The following is a 20,606-nucleotide window of genomic DNA, read 5'->3' as shown; positions in this document are numbered from 1 at the left end:
AAGTTAGTTTAGTATGAAATTGTTTATACAACTTCTATTGTCGTGATGATACGGTAGTTGGAAACAACCATCTCAAAGATGGGAAAGGTCATCAAACATGTTGATGCAAAAGTTTACAAGCAAATTAGAAATGTTCATCTAGGTCAAAGTCGGCGAGTGAATCAAAGTTCAGTTGAGTGACCTGGTCAATCCACCGTCTTTGGACTTCAGGGTTCAGGCTACTAGAAACAGAGGCTAGGAGAACTATGTAAGAAAGAAAGCAATGGTTGAATAATGAATATTGCTCTTCATCTTCTGAATGGGCATGACATTTTGAGCCCCTAAAAAGGGACTCCAAGCTATTCAATTCCACTCCATAACTAAATCTCAACCAAATAAAGAGTTGTCTTTAGGTAAGGCTTTGTTGTGAAAGCAAAATGTGTGACCACCGCCCCCCCCCCCCCCCCCAAAAAAAGCTTGAAGTCACCTAAAACTCATAACCAAGTTGCATACAAAACCCTTAATGCCGTAAAACTACCAGTCTCAATAGTTGAGTCTCGTCATAATCACACAATGAAAATATTAAGTCTTGTGTATCAATTTAGAAGGTGTTAGGATTCGAGATTTGAAAAATTTTAAGTATGTCATAAAGAAAAAAAATCAAAGAGAAGGTTGTTAGTATTCCTCACGTTATATATTAATTTAAAATTTTTAATACACGATCTTTTTCTTCAATAAAATATAATCCAGGGCACGGCGAACGAAGATATATGCAGCACGAATATTATATTAGGAGATGGTGCCATATAGAAATGGAGTTGCCAACAAGGGACACCAGCATACTACAAAGCAATGAGTGCCAGAAATGTAGATATCTTCACCTGCTCACAGTTCTCATTCTATGCTCTTAACAATCAACACCAGAAAACCACAATAGGCCATCACATCTCCATCTAATCAAATCATATCCTTTCATTACGGTTGTTCAATTTGGGTATTAATGGTGCCCAAAACGAAGAGGAGGGTAGTGAACAACTGCTTCTGGTAGAAAACAAAATGCCATAAAATTGGAACATTTCCATTAATTCTTTGGGAGGAAACGACATAATCTAACAGCCTATTTGGGTCCACTCCTCCACTGGGATCTTTCGTCTTTGTAAAAGAAGATCGAAGAAGAAGAAAAAGGGTTGAAGTCCATCTTTCGTCTTTGCTAAATATGATGCTTGTTCTCTGGAAAGTGATACCCAATTTGTGAAAAGGGAAGCCAAATTCAAGCCTTTCTGGTTGTAATATATGATTTCAAATGATGGAGCTCTTACATTGCCATGTTTACTAGTCCGTGTATGCATGTGTACTTTTGTGGACTCAATGTCATAATGGAGCATAAAGCTCAAGATCTTAGAAGCCAAAACCCTTTGATTAGTCGATTCTTGTCCATGCCATGAAGTAAGGCATAAACCCCTAAAAGGGAAGAGAAAGGTCACCCTCAAATAATAAATCATAACATTAACAATGTTGTTAGGGAGAAAGGTGCATAATAATGTATCAAGTAGTTGTACTTTGAGTCGCTATAATCTCATGTTTTTTCTTTTTTTGTAGTTGTCCTTTTCCGGATGTTATTGTCCGGAATTTGGGCATCAACATACTGCAAGAGAAGAATACAATGTCAACATTCAAAATCACGGGGTCGTTGGGAGGTAAAGACTGCTGTAATACTGAATGATATATAAAGATTGGTTGGCAGATGAGAGTAGCATTGTTAAGAATAATTAGGAAGTAGTTGAGGGAAAGCTGATAGAATTTTGAAGTCTACTCCTTCAATTTTGAAAGTAACCACAACCTTGCTGTCTCTCTCTGACTCTGATTTACCAAGAGCTTTAGATTTTACTGTGTTAGAGAGAGTTCAGAGATGGAAGAGAAGTTGACTTATTAATCTCAGAAACAGTCTGTAACAGAGTCAACCATCTTTGCCGATCATCATGGGAAGAATGTTGAACAAGTCCTTTTGATTCATGATCAATACAATTTAGACCGACCACTGTTTTTTACTAAATTCAATATTGTTTTTGATGTACAAATATTCAGATAGACGATTTAGAGAGACAATTTCTATATACTAGGCTGGCATTTAGCAGATTATTGATCTTTTGTAAAGAAATTCAGATACAGATGAACGTACTTGAGAAATGGTGTTACTTATTTACTGTCATGACTGCCCAAATCAGCTGCAGCTTTGCCTGCACGAGTCAATATGTCCGAAACCCAAAGAGATCCCTTGGCAAAGTAGCTGCTGTTCACTACAGCGCTTCCTGCTGCTAAGGCTGCTCTCCCAGTAACTGTTGCTGCTACCACTACTGCTGTTCCGGTAGCAGTTGCAGCTGTTTTGGTGATCTCTGAAACATGGAAGTTCTCGTCTAGGGACTTGACAACTTCCCTGCCTGCATGAATTCTCTCAGTGAGCCCAATTCGATCGCTAAGCTCATAAACTTTGGCTGCTGCAGTAGCCGATACTTGATAGGACTCATCAAGAGCTTTTGCCTTGATTAATGCATCTTGTCCCAGAACATATCCCTTGGCTACCATTGTTTTGACAACTTCCTGAGCAACAGTTACAGCCTCTCCAGGGCTTGAAATGAACTGGCTTGTGTGAAAGGCCTGGAACAATATTAAGAAGGGGTAATTTAACTGATAAAAAGCTAGTAGAACAATGGCATTTTAAGAAATGAATTGGCCTTGTGTGAAAAGCCTGGATTAATATTAGAAAAGGTAATTTAACTGATAAAAAGCTAGTATATTATCGGGAATCTAAGCTTCAACACCACATATTTCAAGACAAAATTTAACCAGCGAAAATATTAAAGCAACAAACAAGTTAAGTTCCAAATCACATGAAGTAATTATGATAAGCTTGTATTGTGCATTTAATTTGGTATGAACCTGCAAGGAATCCAATTCGATTCATAGGGGTTTGTCACATACCGTTGAGCTACTGTGGTTTTCAGAGTTGAATGCAGGACCGTTCCAAGGATCAATTTCATCAACATAGTTACCCCAGCGTGCAATGCAGACACATTGATCTACAATTCTGGATCCCTGAAAATTTTAAACAAGGGGATAACAAAAACTCAGTGGTCACTAGGCACCAACATGTGAAAGTTCATCCTTGGATTTGGCCAATTAGCTCAGAGGAGCCATTTCAAGTATCCGATGATAGTCAAATCATTACAAATTAAAATGAGAGACAAGAATTTCTATGAGGATTATATGATTCATGAATGAAGGGATCGTCCTTCATCCTCATCAGATCATATTCCCAATATTAGAAAGAAAAAATGGAGAAGGACTGCATAAGAACTTGTGCTGCCTATTGATACCCCTACCAAATGCATATCTCATTTTATAACCAAAGTTATGCAATATTCTAAACTATTAATTCTGGATATCTACAGCTAATCGCATATAGTATCTCTCGTAATGATAGAAAGTGACCAAAACTCAGGTTTTTTTTGACCAAAACTCAGGTTAGTGTAGGCTCAAAGAGCAAATTTTCAACCCAGGAAGCCTTTTCAGATAAGAGTAACCAACAACTTACACTGAGCAATACAGCAGTTTCAAGAGCATAAGCGTCTCTGAATGTCACATATGCAGCACAAGCATATTCACCAGACCTATTATCAACAATGAAATCATCATCCCAATCAGATACACTATCATTAAGATCAAACACACTTATGAGTTTCCACATTCAATCTTTTGGACCTTGTCTTCTCAGTTGAAGATTTCTCATGACAGATGCTCATATTTGTGGCGACAAGGTTATTATTTATTGACAGTAGTTAGTTGCAGAATGGAAATTGGCAGAATGACACGAAATACTGTTATTCATAAATTATGATTCTTATGGTTACTGGCTATGGGAAATGCCATTAGGAGTACAAATAGCAGTATCACGACTGAGCCAAAATGATGACTTGCAAATGCCAAAGCACAAAATGATACCATATCCAAAGCTCTAACAAGTGAAAGAGTCATTGCAAAAGGTAGTTTCTTTTGACAATTTTCAGTAAACAAACAGCTGCTGACCAATTCAATGAGTTTATGGGGGACAAACACACATATAAATGTATAATCTATGTTAACTCCCAGAGTCACTCAAATAAAAATATAAAAAGGAATCAACTTCAGCAATTAGAGTCAGGGACAGATGAATTCTACCTCATGATTTCAACATGCTCAACTGCACCACAGTGACTGAAGAAATCGTAAACATCCTTCTCTGTGGCTTTAGGGGATAAGCTCGTAACTTCAACACTGTAACCACCAGGGTACATTTTCCTCAAACCCTCTTACAAACTCAACTGACTGGACCTGGAAAATTGAAGAATAACAAAAACCAGCTTACACAACAAGCCTAATTGGTAATCTAAGAATCACCAACGACATTTTAGTTGGTGTTACAAAGGCATTTCATTGCATAACAATTCCTCAATGAATGCATTCCCAATCAATCAAAATTCCAACTTGAATCAAGGGCATGCTCAAATAATAGGGATAAGAAAGATTATCACAACATAGATAGAAGCCAAACCCATCATCTTCTTGTCTACAAGTCTACAACACCATAACATGTGGTCCCTAGAAAGTAGAAAGTGAAAGCTACTAACATGTAGTGAAAGGTTGTATCTTTATCATGTGATTACACAACATTAGATTCAGCAATAATAGACACCACAACTGATAATGATTCTTGAATATGAAAACCCAGAAATGAAAGTTTATGAATTTGAGGAATGGTAACAGTCTGCATACCTGGGATTGAATCGTGATGAGGGTCGGAGAGAAGAAGCCGAAGGAGCGTGGTTTTAATGGCGTTGGAAGCACAAGGAACTCCGGTTTTGGGCCTCTGCCGGAGTTGGGTACGATCCGATTGGTGGGGAATCTGGTTTCTCAGCTGAGATAAGATAAAGGTGCCAAATGGGTCGGCGCTACTTGTCCCGAACTGAAAAGCTCAACACTTTCTATGCTTTTCAATCAATTTTGGAAGATTTTTAATATTTTTCGTACCTTCCTTTTTGGTGTCGGTCTTCTTCTCTTTCCTTTTATAAGAAAAAATTTCTAAACGGGGAGACGTGAGGACATCTTAAGTTTACAATGTCGAAAAGTAGTGTCTTTAAAGCATTGAGTGGATCTTTATTCTCCCAAACGACAACAGTTGCAATATCGTATCCTAAACTAAACCTATCGGCAACGAAGTTAGTCTCTAAAGATGTGGGAGAAAGAATGTGCTTAAAGTTTGAAGCCAAAGGTTTAATATCCTGGATCAGCTTGAGGAGTGGGTTGAGAAGTGTCGTTGACAGCATCAATGACTGATTTGGAATCACTTCAGCCTAGAGGTAAACGTGGGGGTCAGTCTACGTTATGGTTATGTTGTTATATGAGTGAGAGAGGTAAATGTGTAATAAATTAACAATGAGGATTGCAGTTTTGTCTTAATAATGGTGGTGTAACGTAACCAAGCTCTCACCTAAATTTTTTGTAACAAAAAAAAAAGTATATACTGGTATAATTGAATTTATACTAGCTATTTTCTCAGTTTGATTATATATGTATACAAGAGGTAAACAAAATCATATGAAAAGAGCGACAGGCTTCGTTCTTATATGTTCTATCTACATGATCAAGTACTCGAATGATATATGCATGCAGTAACCTCTAGCTTGATATGAATGAAATCATTTAAGTTTGAATCAAAAATATATCGTCACTTAATGTTGGTATATTCTCATGGACATATGTCTGATACCAACTAGATGAGTGTATTATTAACTTGTTAACGTAACTGATGTAGCTAGTTTACCATATATATATCTCACTCACAATCAAAAGAAAAAAGATATACCCTAACTCAATGTTAAAGTCGATATACTAAAATACTAAACTATACATGGAATTACCGTACAATCAATGTACATGCAAAAGAACTTCATTATGAGCATTAGAAGCTCAATGTTGCCATCGCTCATAAATTTCATTCTTGTGTTCTACGTATGTCAAATAATCAACCCTCTCCGGTCTAAGGTTTTACATAAAGGCCGGTTAATCTCAACTACTTTCTAGCTATGTCGGGTATAATGGTGGCAGCTAGAGTTTTGGAACGAAATGAGAAGCAGATCATTACGTTCGATTAATATTAATCAAGAAGCCCAATTCTTCGACCAAAAAGATCCTTATTCAATAATTTTAGGCATGCAGGCGGAAAGATGCCAATAGTCATCAAGTCATGGACTCATCACTCATGGCCGAAACCCGAAAGGGAGATAATGGATACAATTTAAATCTGCCAAGGAAATACTTTAAACTTTCTTCTTGCCATTCAACTTAAGTGAGGCTCGATGTATTATGGATAACAGTGGTGTATTACCGATGGCCGATGGTAAATTTCTTTCTCTGTTCTTTAAATCTGTAAATAGCTGAATATGCTTGCTCAGCTTACCTTAATAATCTGGGTTGTTTCGCTTTACTTCTTTACCGGCCTCTTCAAGAAAAGGATGTTGCAAACTGTTACTTAATTTGATCGGTTTATATAGTCATCTCGGTTATTGTAAACGGTGAAACAGGCTCCATTTAATTCATGGATTGCATCAGAAACGAACGAATTAAGTGATAACAAAGGGTCGCGTTGTGTGTTCTGATCTCTTAATTGAGAACCCTAGCTAGCTGGTAACATGCTGATGATATAATGATGATATATACGTACTCAGTGCAAACAGATTCATATCTGATGGAAAAATGAGCTATACATGAGCGAGAATGCATGTCAGTGAAGTTTGATCGCAGAAAATTACTAGCATTGGTTCTCCTTGGCTGGATTAACCCCGATGAGCTTACCTACATTTTCTCTACTTGCTTTTGTTGATCTGTCATTTCCTATATATGTTATGATTTGATAACTTAAAACTGTATGCATAACCCCTGAGAAAATTACAGTCAAGCTAGCTGGCCAGTAGTCGATCGATTAAAGTTACCTCTTATTATAACTTGATTAAATATGATAAGTTTAAGAGGAATTTTACGTATAATCCAAACTTCCTTCTGTTTCCATTACTTTGTTTGGTAGCAAACAAACAAAACCTCATGTAAAACTGCGATTGTCCTTAATTAGTTTAATTATGTTGCTAATGGGGACGACCAGACGACTCATTAAACATTGAAATTTGTTTTAACTAGAATTAATGTGGCGTATTTACAAGGCAATATGTCATCGAGAGACTCACAAATGATTCTTATAACGTTGACAACTTATCTATTGTATAGTTTGATCTTCATGTACGATTCATCAGGGAGAGAGATCGAGCCAGGTTTGCTTCATGCATCGATCTTCCATGCCAAAACCTTGTGCTGTATAACAGCTAGCCAATAGTTTCGAGATCCCTCCTTGGTTTGATTGAATTGTCGGCCTCGTATTTTTCTTTCTGATGCTTTGACCAGAGATCGAGTGAGGTGATGAATTTGTTCTTTAATAACCTATTTCTTCGACTCCCTTCCGATCCAGTACTGTTTGATCGATCAGTTTCCTTCTTTAAGGGGATGTCATCGTTAATAAACATACAGTTCCATACATATTTAGTCATTCAGATGCATGCATGGATGGTTGTGTTTAACTTATTAGGAAGAACTTAAAACATCGATCAGGAAGAGATTATTAATCAACTGATGTATCTACAGAATACGGTTTTGGCCTTTTGGGTTTCTGAAGTTCGATCTACCAGTTAAGTATCTACAAATCTACGTAGTAAAGTTCTAGTTTGATCGTTGTAATTTGTAATCGATCTCCGAGTTAATGTTGGTATGAATATTAGGCCGGATCGTCTAGAAAACTGTTGCCGCAAACAAAAGAAGGAAATGAAAAAAAGATATCTGTTATCGAGGGGTGACTTTCGCTAATACTTATTTATCTGTGGATACATATAGTACAAAATTGGCTCCTTGCCCATGAAAGATTTAGGTATATCTTTTATGGTTTATTATATATATTGACTTGTTTAGGGTTCATTATACTCCACTAACCCTCTCTTTAACTATATACATATATTAACCCCATGACATTTTGAAACAGACAAAAAAGTTGATTGCTAGTCTCATCAACAGATTATGCACTTCAAGGCAACGATTGAACGTAAGTAACAGCTATCTCAGCCAGCCATGAACACATTGGCGTATAAATGTTTTCTAGAGCACGTATTAGAATAGGAAATGGAAGGAGAGATCTAGATCGATCCATGGTTTCAATTTTATAAGATAGCATGCACTTGCTAATTAATACCTTTGATTAAAATCATGTTGCTAGCTAGACATATGTCGATCTATATATGATTTTCTTTTTGCATAATCGTACATATACACAGCTACAATTCAAACAACATTTCATCTTATTCTTAACAGCCTCTTTGAAACCTTTCTATACACATTCTGCCCTAATATAACATTCACAAGATGCATGTCAAACTATATATCTCGCGACTTACAACAATTATGACCGGAGACATTATGTACCTACCTCGCGCACGGCAGAAATCCGGCAAATTAGGCCGTCCGGGGGCCTAGCTAACCTATATATAGAAATAAGGTGTTTGGCAAAAGTCCATGGCAATGGAAAATTACAGGACGATGGGGGATGCAAATGATTCATAATAATCGACGGTACTGCATGAACATATGCGGTGAATGAGGTTATGATTTATGCATGTGGCCAAAGGAGCAGTCAGTTATCAGCAACTGTAAGTGCTCACGTTATAATAATTTGACAAGTATGGTTTCAAAATAAGCCAAAACAACCATCACTCCACGAAAAGTTTCTTAATTTCTTGCACAAATTAATCGACAAACCCATGAGAGACCTTGCTTGATGCAGACTCGTAGAGTACTACTCATACCAAATTAAGACAGACATGACGTACACTAATTGTTTGTATGCATTTTAATTCAATTTATACAAGTTCTAAAGAGACATTTACCGAAAACACAGGGCCGGTCCTGAAAGATTTAAGGCTCTGTGAGAAAAAAAGAAGAAGAATGGCCCTAACATAAAGTAAACTTTTTTTTTTTCGTAGGTTTTGAACCTAACCAAATATAATGCCAGAAGACTTATCTCCACGCCTATATTTTTTATTAATATGTTAACTCATGAGTATACAACCGAGGGAAGAGAATACATGATACATCTGAAGAAAAAAAAAAATACAATGCATTTTATGACACCAGGTGTTTCGCGTTCAGTTCAACAACATGATTTGGGTGCAGAACAAAATGTTTGATTAATGGTTGCAAGGATTATTCAAAAATTTGAACAAATACTATGTAGGGGGGGGGGGGGATGAGCAAATATTAAAAAAGGACATTCGGAACATAATTAATGATCCAAAGGGAAATTAAAAAGCATTAAGCAACAAGATAGAAATTAAATAACCACTTTAATTGTGTTTTATTACATTTTCTTCATTCATTATATATTATTATATGTCAAAACAAAACAAAAAAATTTAGACCCCCTTTGATGTTGGGCCCCGTGTTGTCGCACGACCTGCATTAGGGCAAGACCGGCCATGCGAAAACATATTGTTAAATTAGTTAATATTCTTTTGGAGATCACATGTGCATTTCAACTTGGTAACAAGAAATAACAAATAAACAACCGATTAGAAATCACATTTATTTTTTATAAACTACTGTTATACGTGTTACGAAACTAATCAGCTGTGAAGTTAAACTCCTAATTAAACCGGTGAGCGCTTAGAGTTTGTCTTATGCCTTCAAAACTCGCTAACCGGTGCTAATTAGGAGCTTGACTTCTATTCTCGAGAGTCCATAAAGTTTATTAGTAGCCAACAAATTCAGGTACGTTAAAGATAAACAGAGATCGATGCATGAAGCCAATTTTCGTTGTTATAATAGTATAATTTTCGTTGTTATAATAGTATAGTGGTTACCAACTTACTTGCCACATTGCAATTTGAATGTGAATCACCCTGCATATTTTAAGAATAGTGTATCGACAATAACATAACGACTGAATTATTATCACGTGAGTGTTTGGTGGGCAGGTGTGCTGACATTTTACGACTTCTTGTCTTTGGCCACTTTGCCAAGAAGAGAATGGGATTGATCATCATGTATTTAAGTAGATAATCAGCTCGTTACTAATTATATTACATGAAAATTGCCTGTTGGGATTTAGCTCAGATTGGTAGTACGTAAAGGATATATGTACAATGGAGTACTTGGTCTTTCACATGAAAATCATAACCAATTCAAAGAAAACACACAAGAGATGAAAAAGAGGAAGAAGATTTGCACGTAAGTATGAATTGACTACATATATATTAGGGTTCAACAACAAAAAAGACATATATATCATGGTCTTCTCTATATAATAGCTAGGATTTGCTAGCTAGTGCAAGTCCTTTTTATTAATCAAACAAACTTGATCCATTACATGAGCTCTTTGTCTAAGATTGGGTACGTACATGAGTACGTAGTAGTGCTCAATTAACCGTGCTTGATGATCATGGTGATCGAAACCTAGAAATTAAGTAATATAAAGATGTAGTGCAACTATATAGATATTTATAAATCAACTAAAATAACGATATTTATAGAGTTATAGAGTACACGTCGATCTACTGCATAATCAAGCTCCTAATAATGGCGGCCTCAGCGCTATCAGCGTCAATTGTAGCGAGCAGTTGGGACAGCCTCTCGCTCAAGTCGTCAACTTCTCTGTGTAAGTTTCTGATGTAGCTGCAGGTCTCTTGTAGGACCTTGGATGCTGATACCTGCAACACAACCAAGTAAAAAGTCGACAATATATTAGATCCCATCCCCATTACCAAAGCTGAAACAACAACAACTTCTGGCTTTTGACTACGTTATAACAATCTCTCTACAACCACCCTTAACTTGTTTCGTTTATCAGAAGGTGTATGTATCAATGATGTATGTATACGACACCCGGATACGTACACTGAAGCCGTACGTAGAATAGACATATAATATAGGCTTATACGCCACCATGATGGAGTAGTTTTTACGACAAGGTCCAAACTCAAACCACGAGACATTGTTTAGCATCTAAAGATGGGGGTCAATTCATCGAGAAGCCATCTATAATTAATTGAAGCAGCTACGGAAATATATATCCAAGTCATACGCTTGTTATCCGGGTCAAGTTTAGCTGCATTAGTTTTCAATTTAACTACATCTATATATCTGTCATAATTTCCCGGCCATTTTCTATCTTCTGCCGGCCGGCCTGAGTTAGTTAGTTAGTTAGCAAAATCACAGAGAGAGAGACCGATGCTTAACGTACCTTATCGGAGCGCCTGTCGCGAATCTCAGGAACCAGCTGGCGCAACTTGGAGACGAGCTCGATGATCTGGTCATCTTTGATTGATGGAGTACTTCCCGATGACTGCCTTGATGACCTTCTGCTAGACATGATCGATCGGACTGTGTTTCCCAGACAAACTGATTCCTTCTATATGTATCAGCTCAGCAGCTAGATATAGCTACTTAGTTTATATATCAACCTAGCGTTTGCCAAAGCTTATGAGCAACCTAGAGTAGATTATATAGTACGTAGTAGAGTAGTACCGGTACCGGAGGAGGAGAAAAACCTAGAGAAGCAAGTTCTGAGATAGAAGAGAAGGGGCCGAGGAAGAAAGAGCAGAAGAAGAAGCAGAGGAAGTAGGAGTAGTAGCAGTGGTAGTTTGTCTTAGAAAAATGTAAGATGGGAGTAAGATATATATGAGCATGAATGGGGAGGGGAGGGGGGACGACAGTGATAAGAGAGATATAAAGAGGTTTAGCCAGGACTCGAAGGACCACTGAGCTAATATATAAAACGTACAATAAGATAGATAGCGATGTTGGATGTGAAGAGGACAACTGCATTGGAGAAAGCAATTGGGAGAAGACGACTAGGCCACCCTCCCTCTCTCTCTCTCTCTCTCTCTCTCTCTCTCTCTCTCTCTCTCTACTTGCACAGCAATAGTCCCTGAAAACTACTCACCAATGGGTGATTGCCACGGAAGCCCTCGCCCCTGTCCCTGTGCGTTTTAGCTTCCACAACTACTCCTATGTTTCAGGGCAGTTAGTCAGCTGGAGGGAACGACTTGGTTAGTTTTCTCGAAGATTCTGACTTGGCGTGCGGTGGTTGGCTCTTAAACCGAAAGATCCACAGGTCTGCTTGACAGGTGATCGTATACAGTTCGTCTTGAAAGCTATCAGCACCTTTGACTCTTCTGATCTGTTGTAAACAATGACCATACCGTTAGAGATTTACTCTCTGCAATTTAATAAGAAAACTCGATGGTTCGAACCTTCTTGGTTACTTGCAACTTTGCAAGCATCACACCTGAGCTTACAACAGGCCAGGGCATCACATTCTGGTATGATCGATATTTGTTCTTTATAGGAAGGTCTTAAAAAAAACAAAAAACAAAAACAAAAAAACTTAAGTTGAAGGATTGGTATCTTCAATTGGATTTCCAAATGGTGCATGTTTACTCTTTTGTCGTAAAAAAGAGGTACTCTTGGTTTGGGATTAGGATCAAATCGGATTTGCTTTTTAGAAAATGGCATCTTACTACCCTAAACAGTTGCAAAAAACAGAAAATCACATTTTAAAAGATTTAAACAAATAAGGACATAAACTCAAACCCAATAACAGATAGGAACATAGATGACCTGGATTTCAAGTAGAAAATTACCAAAATGCTTAGTTTTTCAACAAAATTAAGTGATATGCCACACCCTTCCTTCTCTCTTCCTCCTGATATGATTCTCTCTCTCTCTCTCTCTCTCTCTCTCTCTCTCTAATTCTAAGCTATGGTTTTGATTCGAAAGCTCGGAATCAGAATCAATGGCTTGCCTCTTCTCTACTCTCCTCTTCCATATGCCTTCGACGGAGTTGCCGCCGGCGACGACCATCGCAAATCGGAGCTTCTGCACTGATTTGGTGCGGCGGATCGCATTTTCTCAAGAAGATCAACCACTTCAAAGGCCATGAATTGTCGCCCTCGAATGCTTCGAGTTATCCATGCTTGATCGAGCCTTGGGTGACATAGGCGTGCTGCTTGTAGATCTCAGTTACGACGACGTTATGGAGGTTGTGGATGTCAATGATTGCAGGGATAGATCTACAAGTGGATGTTCATTTTCAGTTTGGTTTTATAATTGTTGATGGAAATTATAATTGAATTCATTTGGGTGCATGATATGGTTGTATGGTTAATTAATGTGTGAAGGAATGAAGTTATTTCTACTGGAGGTGGTTTGGTGGTGTTAATCTGTTGTTGAAGTAAACTAAGAAAGATCAGGGAGGAAAGTAGATTTGGATCTTAGTCTGTAGTAGCAGCTCTGTGGTTAACCGTAGCAGACAGTAGCAGTACGTTTTAGTAAGCAGTAGCATCAGTAGTAACAGTAACAGTAACAGTAACAGTAATAGCTTCCTAATAATCGGCAACAGTAGCAAAGCATTCTAGTAGACAGCAGCAGAGCCTTTGGGTCGGGAGCAATAGTGTAAAGCCTTTCAGTCTGGAGCAAGAGAAGGCAGTAGCAGAAGTGAAGGATAATGCAGTAGTAGAAGTGGAGGATAAGACAGTAGCAGAGTTAACCTTCATTGTCTAGTCTTCAAGCAGTAGCAGAACTAGCTAGATGATTGCAGAAGCATATTTGTGTTACTACTGGGATGTTAACCCCTACTACTACTTCTATTGGAATATTAACCCCTGCTACTACTTCTACTAGAATTAATTGCTACTACACTAAGTTATTAAAAACCTGATACTGTATTTCATTTACTGAAAAATCTCAAAAAGAGAGACTTTACTTTTCTAAAAACATATTTAATACTACACTAAGTTATTAAAAACTTGATACTGTATTCCATTTCCTGAAAAATCTCAAAATGAGAGACTTTACTCTTCTAAAAACATATTTAATTAGTGTAGGGTTAATTTGGTAAATTAAACCATAACATATGCAAAGAAAGATTGTCCTTAATTGTTAAAAATTGTCCTTATTTGTTTAACAACAACACAAGTGAATTTATTTGTGTTTCAAATCATTTTGGAGGATGTATATGTGATTTGCTTTTTGGTTTAGCATCGCTTGTGATTATGTTCAAAACGTTTGAGAATTAGAAATTTGCTTGAATTTCTTTAACCTAGAACAAAGATTAAACATGAACGGTTTTGGTTTTCGCTTGTACTTACGTGCATGCGCATGATTCCTTTCATAACCATACGCATATGAATCTCCTTCTAAAAAACTTCAATATGAATCACACTAGCTGGCTAGTGTTTCTCACACAAGTTAATTTAGATTAAACATTTCAATTTGGATTTAGCAACAAGCTAGCTAGCTAGCTAGCAAATCCCGACACAATCAGATCACCTTGAATTTGATCCGCCCATGTTATTAATTTGTACCATTGTTTCTTCTCTTCTTGTGAATTTGGGACACAACTACGTGATGGCAATAGTATAATATGTCAAAGCCCTTGCTCCGACCAGCTCAGGCGTCACATGCCATTTCCCTGACAATAATCACGACATGCCAAGTGGCGCTGGATTACATCAGAGGTGGGGATCGGAGCTAACTAGGGTTTCTAAAACCGGCAATGCTTATCAAATTAATTTCCATGGCCTTTGTCGAGCACCGTCACGTGAGATTATCACGCTGGCCGGACCTCTGGGCGACCCCCCTCTTTGTCTCTCCACCGACCCCTCCACCCGTCTCTCTCTGAGTCTCTCTCTCTCTCTCTGATACAGATGTTTTCTCTGGTGAGTTATGTTGCATGTGTTTCGATCATGCATCTGATATCAGCTTGCTGCATTTGCCATAGGGCTAGCCAAGTTCAGTTTTAGCCAACAACCAGCAAGATCTCTAACTACGATCGTTTTGGGCACCCACCAACGAAATTATATTTGGGATCGATTCCAATAATATAGTGTTCAGGGCCATCTGGGTATCTTTCACCTTCTTATTAGAGACAAGATATTTCCCAATCCATTTTCGAGTCTACAGTTGTAGTGCTAGATTGCACAACTTCAACCATTCTTCTATTTCGTTTATTTGAAATTCTTGTATGCACGACGTGAAAGCACATGAAACAATCTTAACTTGTTATATATTCAAATCGCTATGTACTTGTCATAAATCTTAATTATCAACATGGTTTCGTGTATTTACATGTCATATATGTACCAAAGACTCTATGGATGTAGAGAAATATATCGGTCTATGAAGTTTCTACGCAAGGACGGAGATGAGGGAGATCATTTTCTTTTCAACATCATAGGAAAAAAAAAATAGAGATAGATCTCTGATTTTCTTGCTAACTTCATACGTGCAACCAAAAGAAATAGATGTATAATATGCACACTTAATTTGTATATGCATATATACAATTACAAACCGATTCACATGCATGCATGGCTTATTACTTGGAACTTTTTATGGGTAACAAAATTGACCACCATATCATCTTATCACATTGAATGTCGTATTGTCCTTATACTTGGATATATAGTCCATATGCATGTGATACTGCCGTAAAAATTATACTACATTTTACGTTATGTACAAAGAAAACTCTCAGTCAAGGCAAACTCGATCAACTCTTTCTTCCTTTTCTAGCTTAGTGTTATATATACATCTTCTTCTACTTTTGAAAAGAAATTTGTGATTCAGAAACCAGAATCAATCACAAGGTCCCCTCCCAAATTGAAGAGGTGTTGCCAATTTTTGGGGTCCGCGGAGGGCCAGTCTGTGTTCCTCCATGTTTCTGAAAGCTTGATTATTGGTGTGTTGGGGGTCTTTCTGTTATGTGGAAATGACATCATCGTTTAAACCAAAAGTTTCAATGATGGACTGCTACTTCATGAATCTTCTTGAAAGTTATGTATATGAACATAGGAAAGTTTCAACAATGATCATATCACGACATGTATTACATGTCAATCTTGTTAAACAATGTCACATGTTATCGTGTCTATTATCTTATCGACATAAAATAAAGTGCTTGTTAAATGTGTAAAAAAATCATGCGTAAAACAAAGAAATGCCCCGTGTCTAACGGTATAGTCTCTCTTAATAAATAGGAGGTCATGAGTTTGACTCACGAAATAGTAATATTTAAGTTATTTACATGATAAAAAAAAGTCACATAAATAAAGTTTTATATCAAATATCAACAAATTACTTATACTCGGTTACATGCGCCATGCGGTATTGACTAATTTAAGCACACTTTAGATGAAGTGAACTCGATCAATTTCTGTTAGATTAATGATCGTTTGTGTCCGTATAAACCTCATCAATTGGTGAATTTCAGTTTGTCAGTTAGAGGTGATGATGAGTCTCCGACAAATTAGTCCCTTGATTTACTCATTTTTAATTAGAAAGACCAATTAGAGTCTCACATTCATCTGATTAATCTCCACTAATCAATCCATTGATTTTGTGTTTCTAATTTGGTAGCTCATAATGTTCAAACCGTGAAGTAGTCACGAGTGCTCTTGACTTTCATAGATAATTCCCAACTCCAAACTAATCATATTTTGGAGTTTTGAATATGCATGCTTTTAATTTAAATTAAGTAGGCTTGAATCTCCGACAAAACTTCAATGATGGTTCTTAGTTGAATTTTAGTTTTCACAATTAAGTTATAAGGCAGTTTAGTAGCGGAAGTTCTTGTATGCACCAAGGTTCAAGTGTACCAAGTGTGATAATTTAATCTCAACCGTTTATTTGATCTGACCCCTTAGATGGCACTAACACCAATGTTAACAGTGTTAGAAGATTAAAAAAACAAAAAAACGTGGTCAATACAGTAAAAAACACATAAATGTTATAGAAAATTTGATAAAAGTCCACTTTTCAACATTTTCTCTTTCATAAGTCCACCCTAGTATTTTTGTCTATTCAAGTCCACTTTAAGGCCCAACTCCAATAGGTTACTTGTGTACTATACCTAAAATGCCCTCGGGTCTATATTTCTTAAATCCATCAGTCGTCTCTCACCCCCACCAAAACGACATTTGGAACGTCTCTCTCTCTCTGTCTCTCAACTCTTCGACCTCCGATTCCGATTCCGATTCTGACGTTGTCGTCGCCGTCGATCATCCTCCGGCCACCATATCTTCCCGCCGCGTCGCCTCCTACATCTTTAAGCAAAAGCGCCTGTGCCTCATGTGCTCCATCGAAGACGCCTAGATGACCTTGAGGTCGAGAATGCCTGGTGGGAGCGTTATCGCCTTGAGCATGGTATCTAGGTATGGTTTCTGATCTCTTATTCGTCTTCGCTTTCTTTCGTTTCTCATCAGATCCGTAACTCTTGTGCTGCGATTATTGATCGTTGTTTAGATCTGTGATTTGGCTTGCATTTGGTTCGGATTTTGTGTAGATTTGTGTGGTTTGTGGATCAGTTATGAATAGAAACTTGAATTTTAAAGTTGCTTGCGCAATTGAATGTTATTAGTGCTATAAATCTGTTTATGGACCTGTGTGCATAAGATCCAATAACTTTTTAGATAATGTGATTCATAATAGATGATATCGGTGAATCGATAATGACTAGAAACTTGTATATTATAGTTGATTGCGAAATTGAATGTTATTAGTTGTTGTCTTATTGTAGATTTGACTAGTTAATCGTACTTATGCTTCAGATGAACCCACACATGTAGTCTAATGCACACAAGTGCATTACTGTGCGTATATATGAATATTAGCTTCTCTGATCGAGCTTATTCTTCAATTAAGGAATGATTTGCCTACAATATCATACATTCTTATTATGTCTGTGTTAATATATTTTCAACATAGTGATAGTATTTTTCTATGTCTGTGTTAGTATATTTTCAACATAGTAATAATATCTTTCTATGTCTGTGGTAGTATCTTTTCGGCACTCTGATAATATCTTTTTATGTATGTGTCAGTATATTTTCAATACACTGGTAGTATCTTTTTATGTTTGTGTTAGTATCTTTTCAATACGATATCAATAGCTTATCCATTGTATGATAGTATCTTTTAACCATAGTGATAGTAGCATTCTAACTCTATGCTAGTATCTTTTCAACATGATGTCAAAAGCTACTATTTCCATTTTAATACTAATATTTTGTTGCATCTTTATTCTTGCAGAATTCTTCCCTTATCATAGCCGTAATAGATTACGAAAATCATGTGAGTTTGGGAATCAGAGCTTCCATAGAGATCAGTGGGCCAACCAAGAAAATCATGCTCAAGGTGGAAAAAGTATGCCTATGAGTGTCGAGTATCATCCATAGAAAACTGATAGTAGCTTTATAAAACTATTGTAGTAGACTTCTGGAACTACAGTAGTAGTTTTATGTAATCTTTGTACATGACCATATCAATGTAGAAGGCTTCATATTTTTTGTACCATGGAATTTATTATATTCTCTCGATTGCAATAACATTTTTATTAGTCGTATCGTTTACATTTCATAGTTTTGTAGGTCTCTAAAAGTAGCTTTCATAACTTTTGTTATACTTGGTAGTAGTTTTTCATCTGCTTGGTAGTAGTTTTTTTTCCTGCTTGGTAGTAGTTTTCGTTGCTGGTAATAGTAGTTTTTGTGATGCTTAGTAGTAACTTTTGTTGCTAGCGATAGTATCTTTTGTGACCTTGCCGGATATTGTCAGAAATCTCATCGTAGTAGTTTTGTTGCTGGTGGTAGTATTTTTTTTTGCTGGTGGTAGTAGCTTTTGTTACTGACAGTAGTATCTTTGTTTTTTTTTTTTTTAAATTTATTAATAAACTCACACACTCTACATATGTCGTGAGGTTTGAACCCATGACCTCAAAGTTGTCAGTTAAACACCTTAACCAACCAAGTCACAGCTCACTGACACAGTAGTATCTTTTGTTGTCAGTGGTAGTAGTAGCTTTCTTTGCTGGTGACAGTAGCTTTTATTGTTGTCGGTAGTATCTTTTGTTGTCAGTGGTAGTAGCTTTCTTTGCTGGTCTTAGTAGCTTTTGTTGCTATCGGTAGTAGTTTTTGTTGCTATCTGTAGTAGTTGTTGTTGCTATTGGTAGTAGCTTTCTTTGTTGGTGGCAGTAGCTTTTTTTGCTATCGGTAGTATCTTTTGTTGTCAGTGGTAGTAGTTTTCTTTGCTGGCGGCAGTAGTTTTTGTATCAATAGTATATTTTGTTGTCAGTGGTAGTAGCTTTCTTTGCTGGTGGTAATAGCTTTTGTTGCTATCGGTAGTAGATTTCTTTGCTGGTGGCAGTAGTATTTTTTGTTGTCAGTGGTTGTAGCTTTCTTTGTCGGTGGTAGTAGTTTTCTTTGCTGGTAGTAGTAGTTTTTGTTGCTATCGGTAGTAGATTTCTTTGCTGGTTGCTGGTGGCAGTAGTTTTTTTTTGCTATCGGTAGTATCTTTTGTTGTCAGTGGTAGTAACTTTCTTTGTCGGCAGTAGTATCTTTTGTTGTCACTGGTAGTAGCTTTTGTGGTCACTAGAATCCTCATAGATGGTCGGCCGGAAGTTCGCCGGAGGTCGGCCGGAAAGTTTGCCGGAGGTCGGCCGGAGACCTTGTCTGAGGTCAACCGGAGATCATTTGTGGTTGTTGACTTTTTACATTAGTGACATTTTTGTAAATATAAAAGAGAAAATCTAATTTTTTTGGTTGGATGGTATTCTGTAATTTTGTTGAACTTTAATACCTAAGATAAGACTCTATTTAGGCTTGGGTGGACTTATATGAATAAAAATGTTTAGGTGGACCTATATAGGAGAAAATGTTTAGGTGGACCTATATAGGAGAAAATGTCTCCAAGTGGACTTTTATGTAATTAGCCCTAAATGTTAATAGTCAACAATTCAACCGATCAAATCTACCCTGCTTAAGTAAAATATGCAGAGGCTAGATGAGTTATCTGGGTTTAGGGGAAAAATGAAAATCAAAAGGGTATGATTCGTAGAGGAGGAGGATTTTGAGCTTGAAAAAGGTTGTGGAGTCGCGATTTGTTCGCCTGTCAAGACCGCCGACGACGGCGGCTATCGGAAGTACATACACGGCGGAGATTCGTTGTATCTAGAGTCGCAATTCGATTGGAATAGTGATGCCTGGGGTGCGTCTGCGACCTGGATTGCTAAACCCAGGTTTCCCCCTTACTAAAGCATAATGAAACCCCGACTGGACTAATTTAGTGTATTGCAGAGGGTTGTGTAGAAGAAATCCTTTCTTGGGTGTGTAAAAGTTGGAGACCCTCTGCTGGGAAAGTTTTCAAAAGAGATCTATGAATCTATCCCTATTCTCTGCGAGTGTTGTCTGCGGCTGTGATTCTTTTTTTTTTTAGGTTTATCACTTTTTTTTTTTCTGTGTTGTTTCAGAAAGAAAAAGAAAAAAATCCTTTCTTTTGTTCATTTTTGTTTCTGAGAAAAGGGAGAGATATAAATCATATAATGATTGTTTTTTGTTATTTGTAAGTTTACTTCTTTACCCATTCTAAATAATGTGGTTTCATGGTGGTTCTATAAGGGGTAGTTTTGTAAAACCGGTTTATCATAGGTAATTTAATGAAAATTATAATTG

At 37.1% G+C, this 20,606-nt stretch overlaps 2 protein-coding genes across 2 annotated transcripts; both read right to left on the bottom strand.

The window, feature by feature from the left end:
* Positions 1-1,573: 1,573 nt before the first annotated feature.
* On the bottom strand, positions 1,574-5,045 carry LOC101313500 (protein vip1-like). Its single transcript, XM_004296503.1, has 5 exons — positions 4,789-5,045; positions 4,195-4,347; positions 3,572-3,647; positions 2,959-3,072; positions 1,574-2,634 (listed from the first exon to the last, which is right to left on the bottom strand). Exons 2-5 carry the CDS (start codon positions 4,308-4,310, stop codon positions 2,176-2,178), a joined length of 765 nt encoding a protein of 254 aa, XP_004296551.1. The 5' UTR covers positions 4,311-4,347; positions 4,789-5,045; the 3' UTR covers positions 1,574-2,175.
* Positions 5,046-10,393: 5,348 nt separating this feature from the next.
* LOC101313203 (transcription factor bHLH135-like) lies at positions 10,394-11,870 on the bottom strand. The gene is made up of 2 exons (XM_004296502.1): positions 11,345-11,870; positions 10,394-10,811 (listed from the first exon to the last, which is right to left on the bottom strand). Exons 1-2 carry the CDS (start codon positions 11,471-11,473, stop codon positions 10,656-10,658), a joined length of 285 nt encoding a protein of 94 aa, XP_004296550.1. The 5' UTR covers positions 11,474-11,870; the 3' UTR covers positions 10,394-10,655.
* Positions 11,871-20,606: the final 8,736 nt, after the last annotated feature.

This window comes from Fragaria vesca, linkage group LG4 (assembly GCF_000184155.1).
Source record: "Fragaria vesca subsp. vesca linkage group LG4, FraVesHawaii_1.0, whole genome shotgun sequence".
Lineage (NCBI taxonomy): Eukaryota > Viridiplantae > Streptophyta > Magnoliopsida > Rosales > Rosaceae > Fragaria > Fragaria vesca.
This window is presented reverse-complemented; position numbering and strand designations above follow the sequence as displayed.